General features: G+C 41.1%; 1 protein-coding gene across 1 annotated transcript in view; it reads left to right on the plus strand.

The window, feature by feature from the left end:
• Window positions 1-13,334, plus strand: part of nsmfa (NMDA receptor synaptonuclear signaling and neuronal migration factor a) — a gene marked incomplete at both ends in the record, with an annotated part of 34,973 nt that overhangs the window by 6,404 nt on the left and 15,235 nt on the right. Inside the window, 6 exons of the mRNA XM_080047183.1 lie at window positions 3,926-3,987; window positions 4,255-4,502; window positions 4,843-5,473; window positions 6,315-6,381; window positions 9,696-9,764; window positions 13,101-13,153. Of these exons, the coding sequence (XP_079903309.1) occupies window positions 3,926-3,987; window positions 4,255-4,502; window positions 4,843-5,473; window positions 6,315-6,381; window positions 9,696-9,764; window positions 13,101-13,153 (1,130 nt within the window). The remainder of the gene's footprint in view (window positions 1-3,925; window positions 3,988-4,254; window positions 4,503-4,842; window positions 5,474-6,314; window positions 6,382-9,695; window positions 9,765-13,100; window positions 13,154-13,334) is intronic.

Raw genomic sequence — 13,334 nt, forward strand, 5'->3', positions numbered from 1 at the left:
TGAAAAATAGAACATTTACAAATCCATAATAACAAGGCAAATTCCATCTGCAATGATGGTCTGTTGGTTTTTTCTTTTTCTAGTCGTCAAGGTGGATTAGCGCCCCCCCCCCCCCCTCTCCTGGTGTATTGGTGGTTTCCTTTTACAAATGTTTGACAAACATTTCAATAAGAAAACATTATTTCAAAGTAATTATCGTTTGATCGCCTTGCCCTATCTAAAAAACGTTATAGTTTGCAGTGTTGTTAAATATTTCCTCTTTCAGAAGAAAAAGTATCCCTTACCTTTAAGGTTAAGGATTAAAGTCTCCTACAGAAGTAGTCCTCAAACTGTCCATCACTGTCTGAATATCTCAGAGTGATCTGACCTGAATCCAGGACCCATTCCTTGTCGCTCTGGTTTGACACTTGTTTCATATTATAAATCTTGTAGGAGGAAACAGTCTGTTGTCAGTTTTACATAATGTTTCCTCATTGTCCTGACTGTGCACTGCTTGTCCGCCTTTGTTTACTCAAGTTTACTCCACCTTTCATTTTTAATATGCACCCATTTTTCTCCCTATACACTCTGCTTCCCCTCTGCTGTATCCATGGATTCTCCCCTCCCCAACTGGTTTCTTTTCCCAAACCCCTGTCACATGTCTGAGAGCGTGCAGGACGAATTTCAACTCAGGCTGTCAGGCTCCTTCCTCTTCCGCTTTGTCTCTAACTTTCTTCTTTGGTTCTTCTTCAGTTTTAACCTGTGCTTTGAGTGCATCCTCCCTCCCCCCTTGCTGTATCCGTCTACCTGCTGTGTTTTGCCATAAAATGAGAGACCACAGAATGAGGGCTTGTTTAATGGATGGATCGAGATGTGTTTTCTTCTCTATCCGTTTTCAACTCAGTTTGCTCTCATGTATAATGGATGATGCGAGTCTCTTGCACCATTGTTTGTTGATTCTAATCAGCGTGCCCTGGGCCTGTTGAATAATAAAACAGGTGGTCAAAATTCAAATGTCTTACAGCTTCAGAGGGACACCTGCGAATTAGAACGTACAATGATATTTATCACAACTGTTGTTAAAGGAGCTGGTTGTTACATCACCACATGTACACACACACACACACACACACACACACACATCTAAAAGTCCTGTCCTTTCTTCTATTTTGTCCTTGAATAAATACATATGTATGTAGGATAACAACTTTAAAGTGACACCTGTATAATTTCCGAATAGTGATGCCCTTTTCATTGAGTCAAATGTGGTTTTAGAACCTTTATTTCAGTTAATATTAATATACATATTCTTAAATACGTAGTATTTAGTACTGTACTGTTTACTGCACGTGATGGATGCTAAAGGCATCATGTCATATAGACAATATAAAGAGAGATGGTTGGTTGAGCTCAACCACATTTTTTTGCTGATGTGTTCACTATAAGTTAGCATCTTATTCTTTAGTCCAGAATGTTTGACCTTTTAGCCACGTGATATTTGATGGCTGAGTTGAATAATTAAGTGACAGTTCCATGTGTAGGACCTCCTCTAGTCAAACATGTGCGACTGTAGATGTGCTGTAGTTAAAATTTGATGACCTGACTTGGCTTTGACTCTCTGTTTATGTTTCTAAGATGCATATTTAATGCACATTTACTTGTAACACGAGGCCACGTTCTTACTTCCCTCTTGGGCAGTTCCCTTTAAAACACGATGAGCAGATTTGTTCACATAAGTTGTCTCAAGAGGCATTCTGCTTTGGAAGACAGAGAGACAGCAGAGGGGGAAAGGGCAGGCAGGAAGGGGCTGCAAGAATTTGGGGTTGAGTTTAAATTAAAAACTTATTTATAGAAATGTTTTTTTTAAAGTCTGTTTTCTCTGCACTCCTGCTCTTCCTGACTGTATTGTTGTGTGTGCCTGCTGTGTTGGACAGGATTAAATAATTGACAGAGTTGCCAGGGAAGAAGCATACACCCACAGATTCCTCTGTATACTGTATTCTTCTACACAGATGTTTGTAAGTTCTTCTGCACAGATGATTGATTGTGTGTGTGTGTGTGTGTGTGTGTGTGTGTGTGTGTGTGTGTGTGTATGTCTCACCTCCGACATTAAACGCATTAGAAAAATAGGCCATTTTGCGAACACAGATTATTTTTCAGGATCACATCAATATCATAGATAATGCATAATGCTTTTCACACCAGTTTGAAAAAAAATGAAAACAAATATGCTGACTCATAATATATCCATTATTCTGCCTGTATTAGTGGATAACCTTAGTGGTAGTGGACAGTTTGTATATAGTGAGTTTTCTACTAAAACAATTTAGCTGTGAATTGTTCAAGCATTCAAGTCAAATGAACAATGTTTAAAAAGAGTTAAACATGTTTAATTAATTCTGGAAAATGCACAGGTGTGTTCAATAAAAGATGTCTTGATATGTGTTGTATTACAGTTGGTACGTCTTACTTCTTCATATTCTATTGGGTAGTTTAAACTACAGCAAGACTCAGCCGTTAAATAACAGATAAAAAGTGCAGTATTTATAGATAAATGGTAAAATGGTAAAATGGTAAATGGATTCCACTTATATAGCACTTTTCCCTGGTTTTTCACAGACTCAAAGAGCTTTACATTGTTTCATACACATACACCCAATCACACATGCATTCATACACCGATAGCAGCAGCTACCATGCAGGGTGCAAGCTAACTATCGGGAGCAATTTGGGGTTCAATGTCTTGCCCAGGGACACTTCGACATGTGGCGGGTAGGCGGGGGATCGAACCTCCAATCCTGCACTCCAGAGGCGATCTCCCTACCCACTTCACCACTGCCGCCCCCCAAGATTAGATAGATGTAGAGTAAAAGATTCATGTCTCACAAAATGGAAATAATCACTTGTACCAGTGTCTTAAAAGTGTACTACAGTTTGTGAATGGTTAGACAAAGTGGAACAGTCTCTCTCAGTCAGTTGGAGAAAAGACAATCTTATCGTGATCCCTGCTATAGGAACATATTTACATGCATAGCACATAGTACCAGAGTTATATTGTATGCTATAGAAGTGCCTCCTTTCCTTTCGACTCATTCTTAATTAGGATCGTGGATCATTATTCCTAATAGTTATTGCTTCGGTGCATTTCCTTTCAGTTAGAGCTCAGATTGGCATTGAAAGCACATCTGCAGAGTTACTCATCTTTCTTTAACCCGGTCGCTCTTTTTTTGTTGTTACTAATTTTCTCTCTACTGTCACATACTGAATAGTAGGTCAGTGTCATTTAAATGATAAGCCCTGGGGCTATTTTAGTAAAAAGCTGAACCCTTTTATGATATTGAGTTTGAGCTATACGTGCCTAAATGGATGTCTTTAGCTCATTTGGGTGTGTGAGTGAATTAATGGACAGGCCAAGAGAAAAAAACGGTAGCCAAGCACCTGATGCAGTCCTGTGGTAATGGAGCTCAGAGCATCTATTTTCTTTTACATCGGCAAGCAAATTGTCCTTGGCTGTGTCAAGGTTAAGTTTGACTCAAAGATGCAGTATACTATATATACATACATAGGTTCTCTCTCTCTGTGTCAAACAAGGAAACAAACACACCTATGGTCTGCCGACTGCAATTTCATCCACTGACGCAAACTGAGGTCACACTGAGGAATTAAATCAAACAATACTTCACTCTATATCTCTCCCGGCTGTCTCAGGCTCTGTCTCTCTTTCAGTCTGAGGCCGCCTGAAGTGTGGAGATAAAACAGCCGCATCGTAATCTGTGGGTGGCACAGGCCTACAAAGAAGGCAATTAGGTTTTAGAATTTACAATTCCCTTGCCCTTCTCTTTTCTCTTCTCTTCCTCTTCCATTTCCTTTCCTTTCTCGCTCACCCCTTCTGTTCCACCCATTGAATTAATGTGTTTTTGTGTGTCATGTGTGTGTCCCCCCACAGAGCAGCGCGAGCATTTGGAGATTACCTGTCCCACACACAACCTGAAAACCGAAACGGATCAGGTCAGCGTCTCTGCCATCCGTCCATCTCTCTGTCCTGCTCTGCGTATTCCTCCATGTGCGGTCAATAGCCCTTCCTCTTCCTGCTTCACCTCATCCTCTTTTTAAAATGCCACACAGCCATCTTTAGTGGCTCACGATGATACCATCTGTGCCATCCTGCAGCTTTCACATCTGTTCTCTCTTCTCTTTCCCTCTTCAGCACAGAGGTTTACTTTTTATTCTTCAACAGTAATATTTGTCTTTTTTTCCCGTCCCGTCATACTATAGCTCATCTACTGCGTGAAACTTTGGTGGGTCCCGAGCCGGAGTCGCCAAGTGACACGTTTGTCCCGAACAACAACAACAACCACCTCCATCACTGCTCCAACACCACCACCAAGGGCTGTGAGGACAACAGGGAGCTAGGCCTGCTGAAACCCCCTCTGGGCTCTCTTACTACCCCTTCCATCACCATTAATACCAAGCCGGCGAGGTTGTCCCTCGAGCGCAGCTTCTCGGCAGAGGAAGACCAGCAGGTGCGCATTTTTTCTTCTTTTTTGTCATGCTGTATCAATAAGGTGCTCCGAGGAACTTTCACGTTTGTGTTCATTCTAGCACCGCCTTTGGACAAAAGCGGTATTGTTTTCACTACACCAGCTGTTGTTACTGGTTGAGGGTACCCTTGACAAAGGCATTAAGAAAAACTACATAAAAACAGCATTCTTTTGCACTGATGGTCTCGTTTTCTTTTACATGTCATTTATGATCAGAGGAAGAATGAGACTGTTTCAGAAATATTTAAAAGATCCTCGTAGCACCTTTAACTTTAAACAAGAGTGTGTCCTTGGTTGTTCACACTGTTACTGTTACCAGCAGAAGTGTGTGGAGTGTACCCTGCAGCCCGCCCGCGTCTACACCATCACCAGCCAGCGCGGCATGCTCATGAGCAGCGGCCGGGGCAGCAAGGAGAGCCTAGAACTGGACGTGCTGAAGGAGAAGTCCGGGGGTGGCAGGGTGGGATCCAGAGGTGGTGGCTTGATCCAGCCCTCCACTTCCCCCAAGTCCGGCTCCTCATCCCCGACCCAGTACCACCATGGCAGCGGTGGCGGTGGCGGCCGTGGTAACAGCAGCCACCATCACCGCGCGAACCATGGAAGTAGCGGAGCCGGTGGAAGCAGCAGTAGCAACCACCAGCAGCAGCAGCAAACTTTAACCGTGTCTGGATCCCACTCCCATCACGGATCCCACCACCATAGCCACCACAGCCATCACCTGTCCCAACCCCCGCTGCAGACCTCGGTCAGCGCCCACAACATCCGCGGCTGGGGCGAGGGTGGTAAGGGGGAAGGGGAGTGCGGAGGGCTGGCCTGTGACTCCTGCAGCGGACCCCCATCAAGGAGCCAGGGATCACTGGATCTGGAGAGCGCGTCCAGAGAGGCAGGCAAGCAGCACCGACGGCCACTAGAGCGGATGTGGAGTGTGGACCGCATGACTGGGCTGGAGAGAGGTGAGAGGGGGAGAGGAGGAGGCAGAGGAAAAGGGAGAGGCGCTGAATTCCAAAAATCAGGGGCCAGGGAAAAGGGGGGTTCACGGTTTGGGTTCTTCTTGAGACCCTGTTTGTTGCTGGGGGATTTAGTTCTTGGACCAGAGAGGAAATAGCATTTGAGTAATTTCATACATCAATACACACACCTTAAACAAAGGTTTAGCTGATGATATTGCGTTTTGTAAAGTTTTTTTATTTAGAAAAAATGTGCGATTCTTATAATTGGAAAGATCTTTCAAAAGCATTGAAGCATAGCTGTAGTCTAATTTGACAGTATAGTGATATATTCTGTCGTTTGTTAGGTAATAATTCTAGGCTTTGTGGATGTTTTAGGAACACTTCAATGGAAAACAATTACCAACCCACAGTTAACACTTTAGGGTACTTTTAGAATAGGAAATGTTATTTTTCTCATTATCAGTTATGAGAAATCAATCACACACAGAGCTAAGGCTTGGATGAATTTAGGGAAGAAATTCATTAAGTTAGCTAACATAACATCAAATCAAATTCCTCTTAGGTCTGTTGGGGATTTGAGGGTTTGATGTTGGATGTGACGTGGTGGTCTGTATTTCTGACTCTTCGTCTCCCCGTCTCTCCCCTCTGCTTTCTCCCTCTGTGGTTTCCCTCTCTCCATTTGTGGAGTGGTGGACTGTGAAGTGATTGGTGCTGTCGCCGGTGTTGTGCCATTCGTATTTCTGATACATTTATTAAAACATTTGCCGGTCTAGCACGTAGATTTGTCCTTTTTTATTTGTTTATCACACAACCCTGGATTCAACATTTTTCTCTCTTATTGCAGAGGACACAAACTGGTTCCCTAAGGAAAACATGTTCAGCTTTCACACTGCCACAACTACCATGCAGGCGTGAGTATCCAACCTTTACACCCACACATCTACATGTACACAAACAAACATGTATGTACATGTGTATCTTCTATCTAAAAGGTCCGGCGAGTGTATTTACAACGAACAATACTGGTGTTTTTGTGTGTTATAGGCCATTAACTACAAACGGCATACTTAAAATTCCCCAAATTATTTTCCAAAGCATGCTATAGGTTTAAATATTGATTTACTACCTCCTGGGAAGCCATTGATTTTAATTGTATTGAGCCTTAGGAATCAGCACACAGACCCTTAAAGATCATTGATGTGTGGTTAAGTTAAGTTGAAACCAGCGCTTGCTTATAAGGCGCTCCTTGTTGGTGCAAGCTATACATATGGCTGATTGGCAGGCATAATGTTGACCATGTTCGGCGACTTCATTCAGTGCATACACAGACTTGCATTGGGTCATAAACAAAACTTTAATGAGCAAAAATTGTAACCTGATGGTGGCTATGACAGGTCAGAGATTAAACAGTTATTCAATGATCACACGTTACGAGAGTGTATCCTCCTATGGATCATTAAGGTGTGTACAAGATATTCTGAGGGGAACATGAATATCTGTACTGCATTTCAAGGCAATTCCTCCACAACAGCTGGAGAGATTCATCCCCAAAGGCATGCTGCTAGGATGCTAACGTTGCATAATTTAAAAATAATTGGCACTAACGTAAGAATGCAGTGTGTAGTTCATGGGCGAAAACATACAAAACCAACAGTGTGTTTCTTACAAGTATAAGCAAAAAGGACAAAGGCGTGTGTGTGTGTGTGTGTGTGTGTGTGTGTGTGTGTGTGTGTGTGTGTGTGTGTGTGTGTGTGTGTGTGTGTGTGTTTGTGTGTTTGTGTGTGTGTTTGTGTCTGTATAAAAGTGCTTGAGATCGTCGGTGTGAAAATGATAGTGACCGGAGTCACCTGCAGCTAAAAGATATTGCAGTTTACAACCACTTCCCAGCAATCTGTCTGCCTGACCTTCACTGTCTTTCTAAGTGTACAGTATATCTTCTGCACCTTCATGGTACCTTTCACCTTTCATCTTGTATTTGATTGTTATTAGACCATGTTCAGGACATAAAGTCAGAGTCAGCCGATATATAAAAGTGCTTGTTCATTTGGCCCATTAAATAAGCACAAAGCAGTAGCAATTAAGTGGAGCTGCAAGTTGATCTTTTGTTCGTGGAGGTCAACTGTGACACGCTATTTTTGTCTTCTACCTCGCTCATTTCTTCCTCTCTTGGCTTTGTCTTTGGACACATTGCTCACTGATGACTAAACTGCCTTTTCTCTCTTCTTGCATGCTAATTAATCTTGGAACACTCAAACAGGATATCGTAAGTATACTTCCCTGTCTGCTTGCCTTTTTGTTATGAGCTGGCTATCAGTTCTTTACTGCTATTCCTTAACACTGATTTCCCACCATTTAACCTTCATCCTTGGGCTGGGTGAGGTCTGTGTATATACAGTATGTGTATGTTTGTGTGTGTGGGGATGGATAGTTAGTTTTAAGTAATTTTCCGTTTGAAGGTGAAACTTTTTTGTTCGAATTAACCTGGCCTTACTAACAAACCTACTAACCTTACTAAAGGCACCACATATACAAATGAAATATATTTTTCAAGAATGTGATTGACAGTTATGGATGTGTCTGGTTTAGGAGGACTGGTCAGTCGTTTAATATAAGTGTAAAAAGCCAAAGGGGGAGAGATTGAGTTATAGGATTTCAGGCACCAGCGGGGCTGAAATCAAATATTTATAGTGCTAACACGAGACCCATAGTGCATTCTGACCATTTCTTTTTTTAACCAGTTGTAATTCGAATAAATAAGTCCGTATTCATCTACTTTATAAATCATCATATATAACCATGGTATATACAGTACATATCCAGTATGACATCTTTTGTATGCAAATTGCTGACTTGGGTTACAGGATTCCTGCTGAGTGTATGGCTGCTTAGATAAGCAGTAGGCTAAGCAATTATTAAACGGTAACTTCGATAAGCCAATCAAAGCCTGGACATTTCATACTGCTCAATACCTGCTCCAACCACCACACCATACCCAACTAAACCCAACTAACCCAAGCTGTGTGAACGTCTGCAAGCTATTTGTAGGTTGACCAAGCAAACCTCTGGCTTCTAGCTTAAAGTGGATGATAAAGGGTTCATTCAAAACTCTTACAATGATTAAAAGGATAAAGTTGGTGATAATATATATTTTTTCTGTTGTCAACAAATCCAATAAAACTAACGATGAATTGATCGGAATAACAAGTATTGATTGTGTTGCAATATAGCCTGATACATTTCACATATATGAACATTTCTCTCACAGCACATAAGCCAAAAAACTTACTTTCATGTTATACAGCCCAATGGGTATGAGCATTAGTATTACTTCCACCATCCCCGTCCAAGTGTTCCTGCTAAATTTGAATTCTGTCATGCATTTACTGTAAGTTATTATTATTATAGAGATAAAAAACCCTTGCGGATTCAAAAAATCCTATTACAAAGAGTAATAATTGACCTTGTTTTCAGTTGGGTGTCTTTTCAACAGTTTTAGACACATTCCTTTTACAATTGTGGCCTCATTAAATATACTTGGAGATGCTCTAGCTCTGCCTCTGCTGTGGACAAATGTTTTAACAGCTTCACAGGATCGTTAGCTGAAATAGATCCATTTCACACTTAGGTTTGCACATTGTCAAATGAAAGTCCAGCCTGAGCCCAGGCCAGTGGTATAATTTTTTTGCAAGCCAGAACTTTCTCAAAGTTTCACCATGGCTAATTTAAATACATAGCAGGCTTTGTTGGATTATAGCTTAACATACAAAATGTTTCCATTAAAACACAGTCTGTGAATACGAAGTATTAATCCCACAGCATTAAAAGCCCAAAGATATAAGCTCAAATCTTAAAATACTTTTACAATAAGGATATAAAACAAGTATCCATGACTGATCTGGAGTCAAGAATAATAAAATGACCCCCAAACAAACTATCCCCTTTAAGAATGACCCTGCAAGTGGAATGACTGTCTAGAGACGAGGTCACAAGATCCAGTGTCTCAAAAAAGCATTGAGCTGCTGATGTGATTTTGACTTTTTTGTTTTTTTAAAGTCAAAGCTAGCTGAAGCCTTTACCTCCAACTGCCTCCCGTCACAGCCCAATAAAGCCTGCAGCTAAAAGCCCTGGCATCAGCCTCCCTGCACTGCCCTACCCTACCCCTCGCTACGCCAGCATTCTCCCTCTTTCTCTCATCCCCTTTAATACTGTGCCACATCCATGGCAGGGCTTTCAGGGGATTTGTGCAGAGAGAAAGGAAAAAGAAGGAGCAGAATTCAGCGGAAGTCATCCAGAGGTACGAAGCATTCCCGAGTGGCCAGGGTGTGCTTTGCTTGAACACCATTTGTTTAAAAAAAGATGATCGGCTTACTGGATGCCTGACTACTGTACAGTGCCCCCAATATCTATGCCATATTTGTATAGCCAACCAGCGCAGTGAATCAGGTCTTTTTGAAGGTAGGGTTGCAAAATGTGACATTAGAGTTATTCATTGAAACTTTTAGCATTCAAACCTACAATATAATATACCGTAGGTTGGTGTGTTACTGTAGCATTCTCTCCCACAAAGTAGCATAGCTTGGAAACTTTTTTTGAAAACTGTTGGAATCATGGAGTGAGATCTCTAAGTGCAAGAGTAATGACATCAGTAACAAGTTCAGAAAGTGTCCCGCTCAGGCCCAGATGCTCTGTCACACATGCGGCAGATGGCGAATGTGACACCATGCAGTACATCTCAATTCGTTTGACATCTCCATGTAATCCATCTGCAGTGTCAGCGCATTAACAGTTTGTGGGTTTTTTGGTCTTCATCAAAATTAGTTTGAGGAAAAAAATGGAGGAAACTTTGGGGGCATTTTCTCTCCTGGCATTAAAATCCACTGGAGAAAAATTCCACCTGAAACCATCAGATTAAATAAAAAAAAAAGATTACATGTTATCACACTAAAGCCATGTCAACCCTCCAGGGCATGTTATTTTGTCAAGGTGGTTTGCTTGACTGCCAAAAACAGATCTCACAGCACAAAGTCACTTACTTGACTGGGTGGAACACCTTATTTCTACCCCACTACCCCACTAAATAATATTACATATTGGTTTGACAATTATTGTACCTTTTACTTCATTATTATTTATTTAGCTTTAGTTGCTACTGTAGCTACTTTCTAGGTTCAGATTAACACATATACTCAACAAATACTTTACCTGTATTTTCGACTTAAGTACATTTCTGAAGGACGTTAACTAAGTGTGGTAGTACTTATTTTACTTATGTAACTGATCTGCGCACACAGATAATTTGTGATATTAATAATTAAGGGGATAGTTCCTTTTCCCCCCCACATTGCAATATACCGGTATGGCTAATACTCCTAACAATAACTAGCAGATGGAAAAGGAGTAGACAATAGAAAATAAAAATAAGTAAAATGCAAATGATGAGGGAAAACACGGAAGACTTAAATAGGGAAATATATTGAAACAAGTTAGAGAGAGAGTAACATAAATATTTGGAAAGGGAAGACTGGACCATTTGTCCTTGGTTGAAAGTGGAGGTGGACATTGTTTTTCTCTCATTTCCTCTCTTTGTGTCTAAATCACATTAACCTTCACCACACCTCTCCTTTGTGCGGCCAGCCGAGGTTTAAGTACAGGACATTCAAGATGAAAAAGATGACTTTATGTATCAGTGTGTTAAAGAGGTCTTTATCAAGGTAAAAAGTAAGGAGGAGTGTTGACGCTTGTGTATGTGATTTGTGTTGCCCATAAGATTAGCCGTGAAATTCCATGCTTGACTTTTGCGAGTTAACTGTTGTCTTCCATTTTTATAGGGGTAAACCAAGGACAGCGAGACTTCAAAGACTATTTTTTTCTCGTTTATGTTGCTTCTATTTTTATGTGCTTCTCCACCGCCAGATAAACATGGAACCATTCACCCCCCCCCCCCCCACACACACACACACACACACACATGCACACACGCACACACACACACATGCACACACATGCGCACACACATACACAAATACCATGCTGACATCATTAATCATGAGTGTTGACTGGTAGCTGGGTATACTAAAACCGTGTGTGAATGCGACTTGGGAGGGAAGGCAGAGAGATAAAAGGATGTTTATCTGGGCCTCTTGCATAGAACATCATGTCATGATCAGACAGGAAGTCAAAGAGAAAAAACTATCCTAAGCCTATTTGCTTTGTTGTTATTTAAGACGCTAACTGGATTTCAAGGGGAACACTGTAACACAAAGCCTCTATATTAAATAACGTACGTATATAGACTATAAAGATGTAGTTTCGTCAGAAAGTATTACTGAGGCTAGGAGGCATGGCAACCCTTGTTGGCTTTCAGGAGGCTAATGCAAGTAGCAAAACTACCTTAACATGTTTGTTGCCAAGCTTGTCAGCTATAACACAACTTTTTCTTTGATAGACAACTTCTGTCATTACAGTGTAAAGCAACAGGAATGAGCAAACTATCCAAGTGTGATAAAAAGGCTAGATCTTTAATTTTCCAAGTTTGTACAGATTCCTTTATGAATATTATATTTGAATAATGAGGACGAGAAAGGCATGCTCTGTGCTTCCAGGTTCTTTTAAACCAAGGATGGAAAGTGTGTTGTGTTCGATCATGTTACCAGTCTCAGGTGGAACCTGAACGATAACTATTGACCAATGTCATCCCAGATATATTGTAGAAGATGCATGAGTGCAGACGAATCTATCGGCTACTTTATGTGTTGTGCTCTAAAACAATAATTGCAGGGGCAAAGTTAATATGAATGTGTTTACACTGACAGTGGAAGTACAGTTTTGTTTTTTATGGAGTTTCTTGCCAACCATTCCTCCAATCTATTTCACACTTACTCAGGAGGACTCATATGTCGACTGTGAAGTTGTCTTTATCAGCGGTACAGTGGAAAAGTGTGAAACCCGGTCATGCCAACCGGACTTATGTGTGAGATTGCGTTGCTTACTTTAAAAAGCTGCGCTCTGTATATGTATCAATAATTTTGCTTTTGATAACTACATCTGTGCGATACTTACCAAAAATGTTTGTTCAGGTCGTGCATATACTGTATGTTAAAAAAAAAACATATCGGCAAATATATTGTTATCCGATTAAAGCATTGCAATCTTATCGAATCCTATCAGATCCATTATTGGTCATTGGTAGTTTTTTTATGTACTCACATCGGGAGTGCAGAGTAAACGGTATTTCATTCCCCCTTCACGTCTACATGCTGTGGCAATGACAATAAAGCTTCCTTGGATCCTTGAATCCATTTGGCAGTTGTCAAATGAATAAATCTCCTGTGTCTCATGAATCTACACACCATAAAAAAAGAAGAAGAAAAGAGTGGGCAATGTGGTACATTAAACCCACAACGCTACTGTGACAAGTATTTTTTTTCACTCACATCAAAAAGGGATTGTGTATTTACACATTATTAACTGTTTTTTTTTTTTTAAATGAATTATTTTAGTAAAAAAAAACAAGCTCCACACTAAACTCTTCTCTTTTTGTCTTGCTTTGCTTTGTTTTCTCGCCCACCCCTCCCTTTCTTTCCTCTGGTCCTCCGTTATCCCTCCTCTGCTTTGATTTCTGAAACCACAGGAACTTCCGGAAGCATCTTCGGATGGTGGGCAGCAGAAGGATGAAAGCACAGAGTGAGTCATAGATGTGTGTGTTTGTGTGTGTGTGTGTGTGTGTGTGTGTGTGTGTGTGTGTGTGTGTGTGTGTGTGTGAATGGTTGATACGTTTGAGATCCTGATTCTGTTCACCCTGCCACCATCTGTGTTTTTTCTCTTTTTCGTGGTGTGTTTCTGCATGTGTGTGGCACCAAACACT

Source organism: Ammodytes marinus (assembly GCF_949987685.1).
Source record: "Ammodytes marinus genome assembly, chromosome: 18".
Taxonomy (NCBI): Eukaryota; Metazoa; Chordata; class Actinopteri; order Uranoscopiformes; family Ammodytidae; genus Ammodytes; species Ammodytes marinus.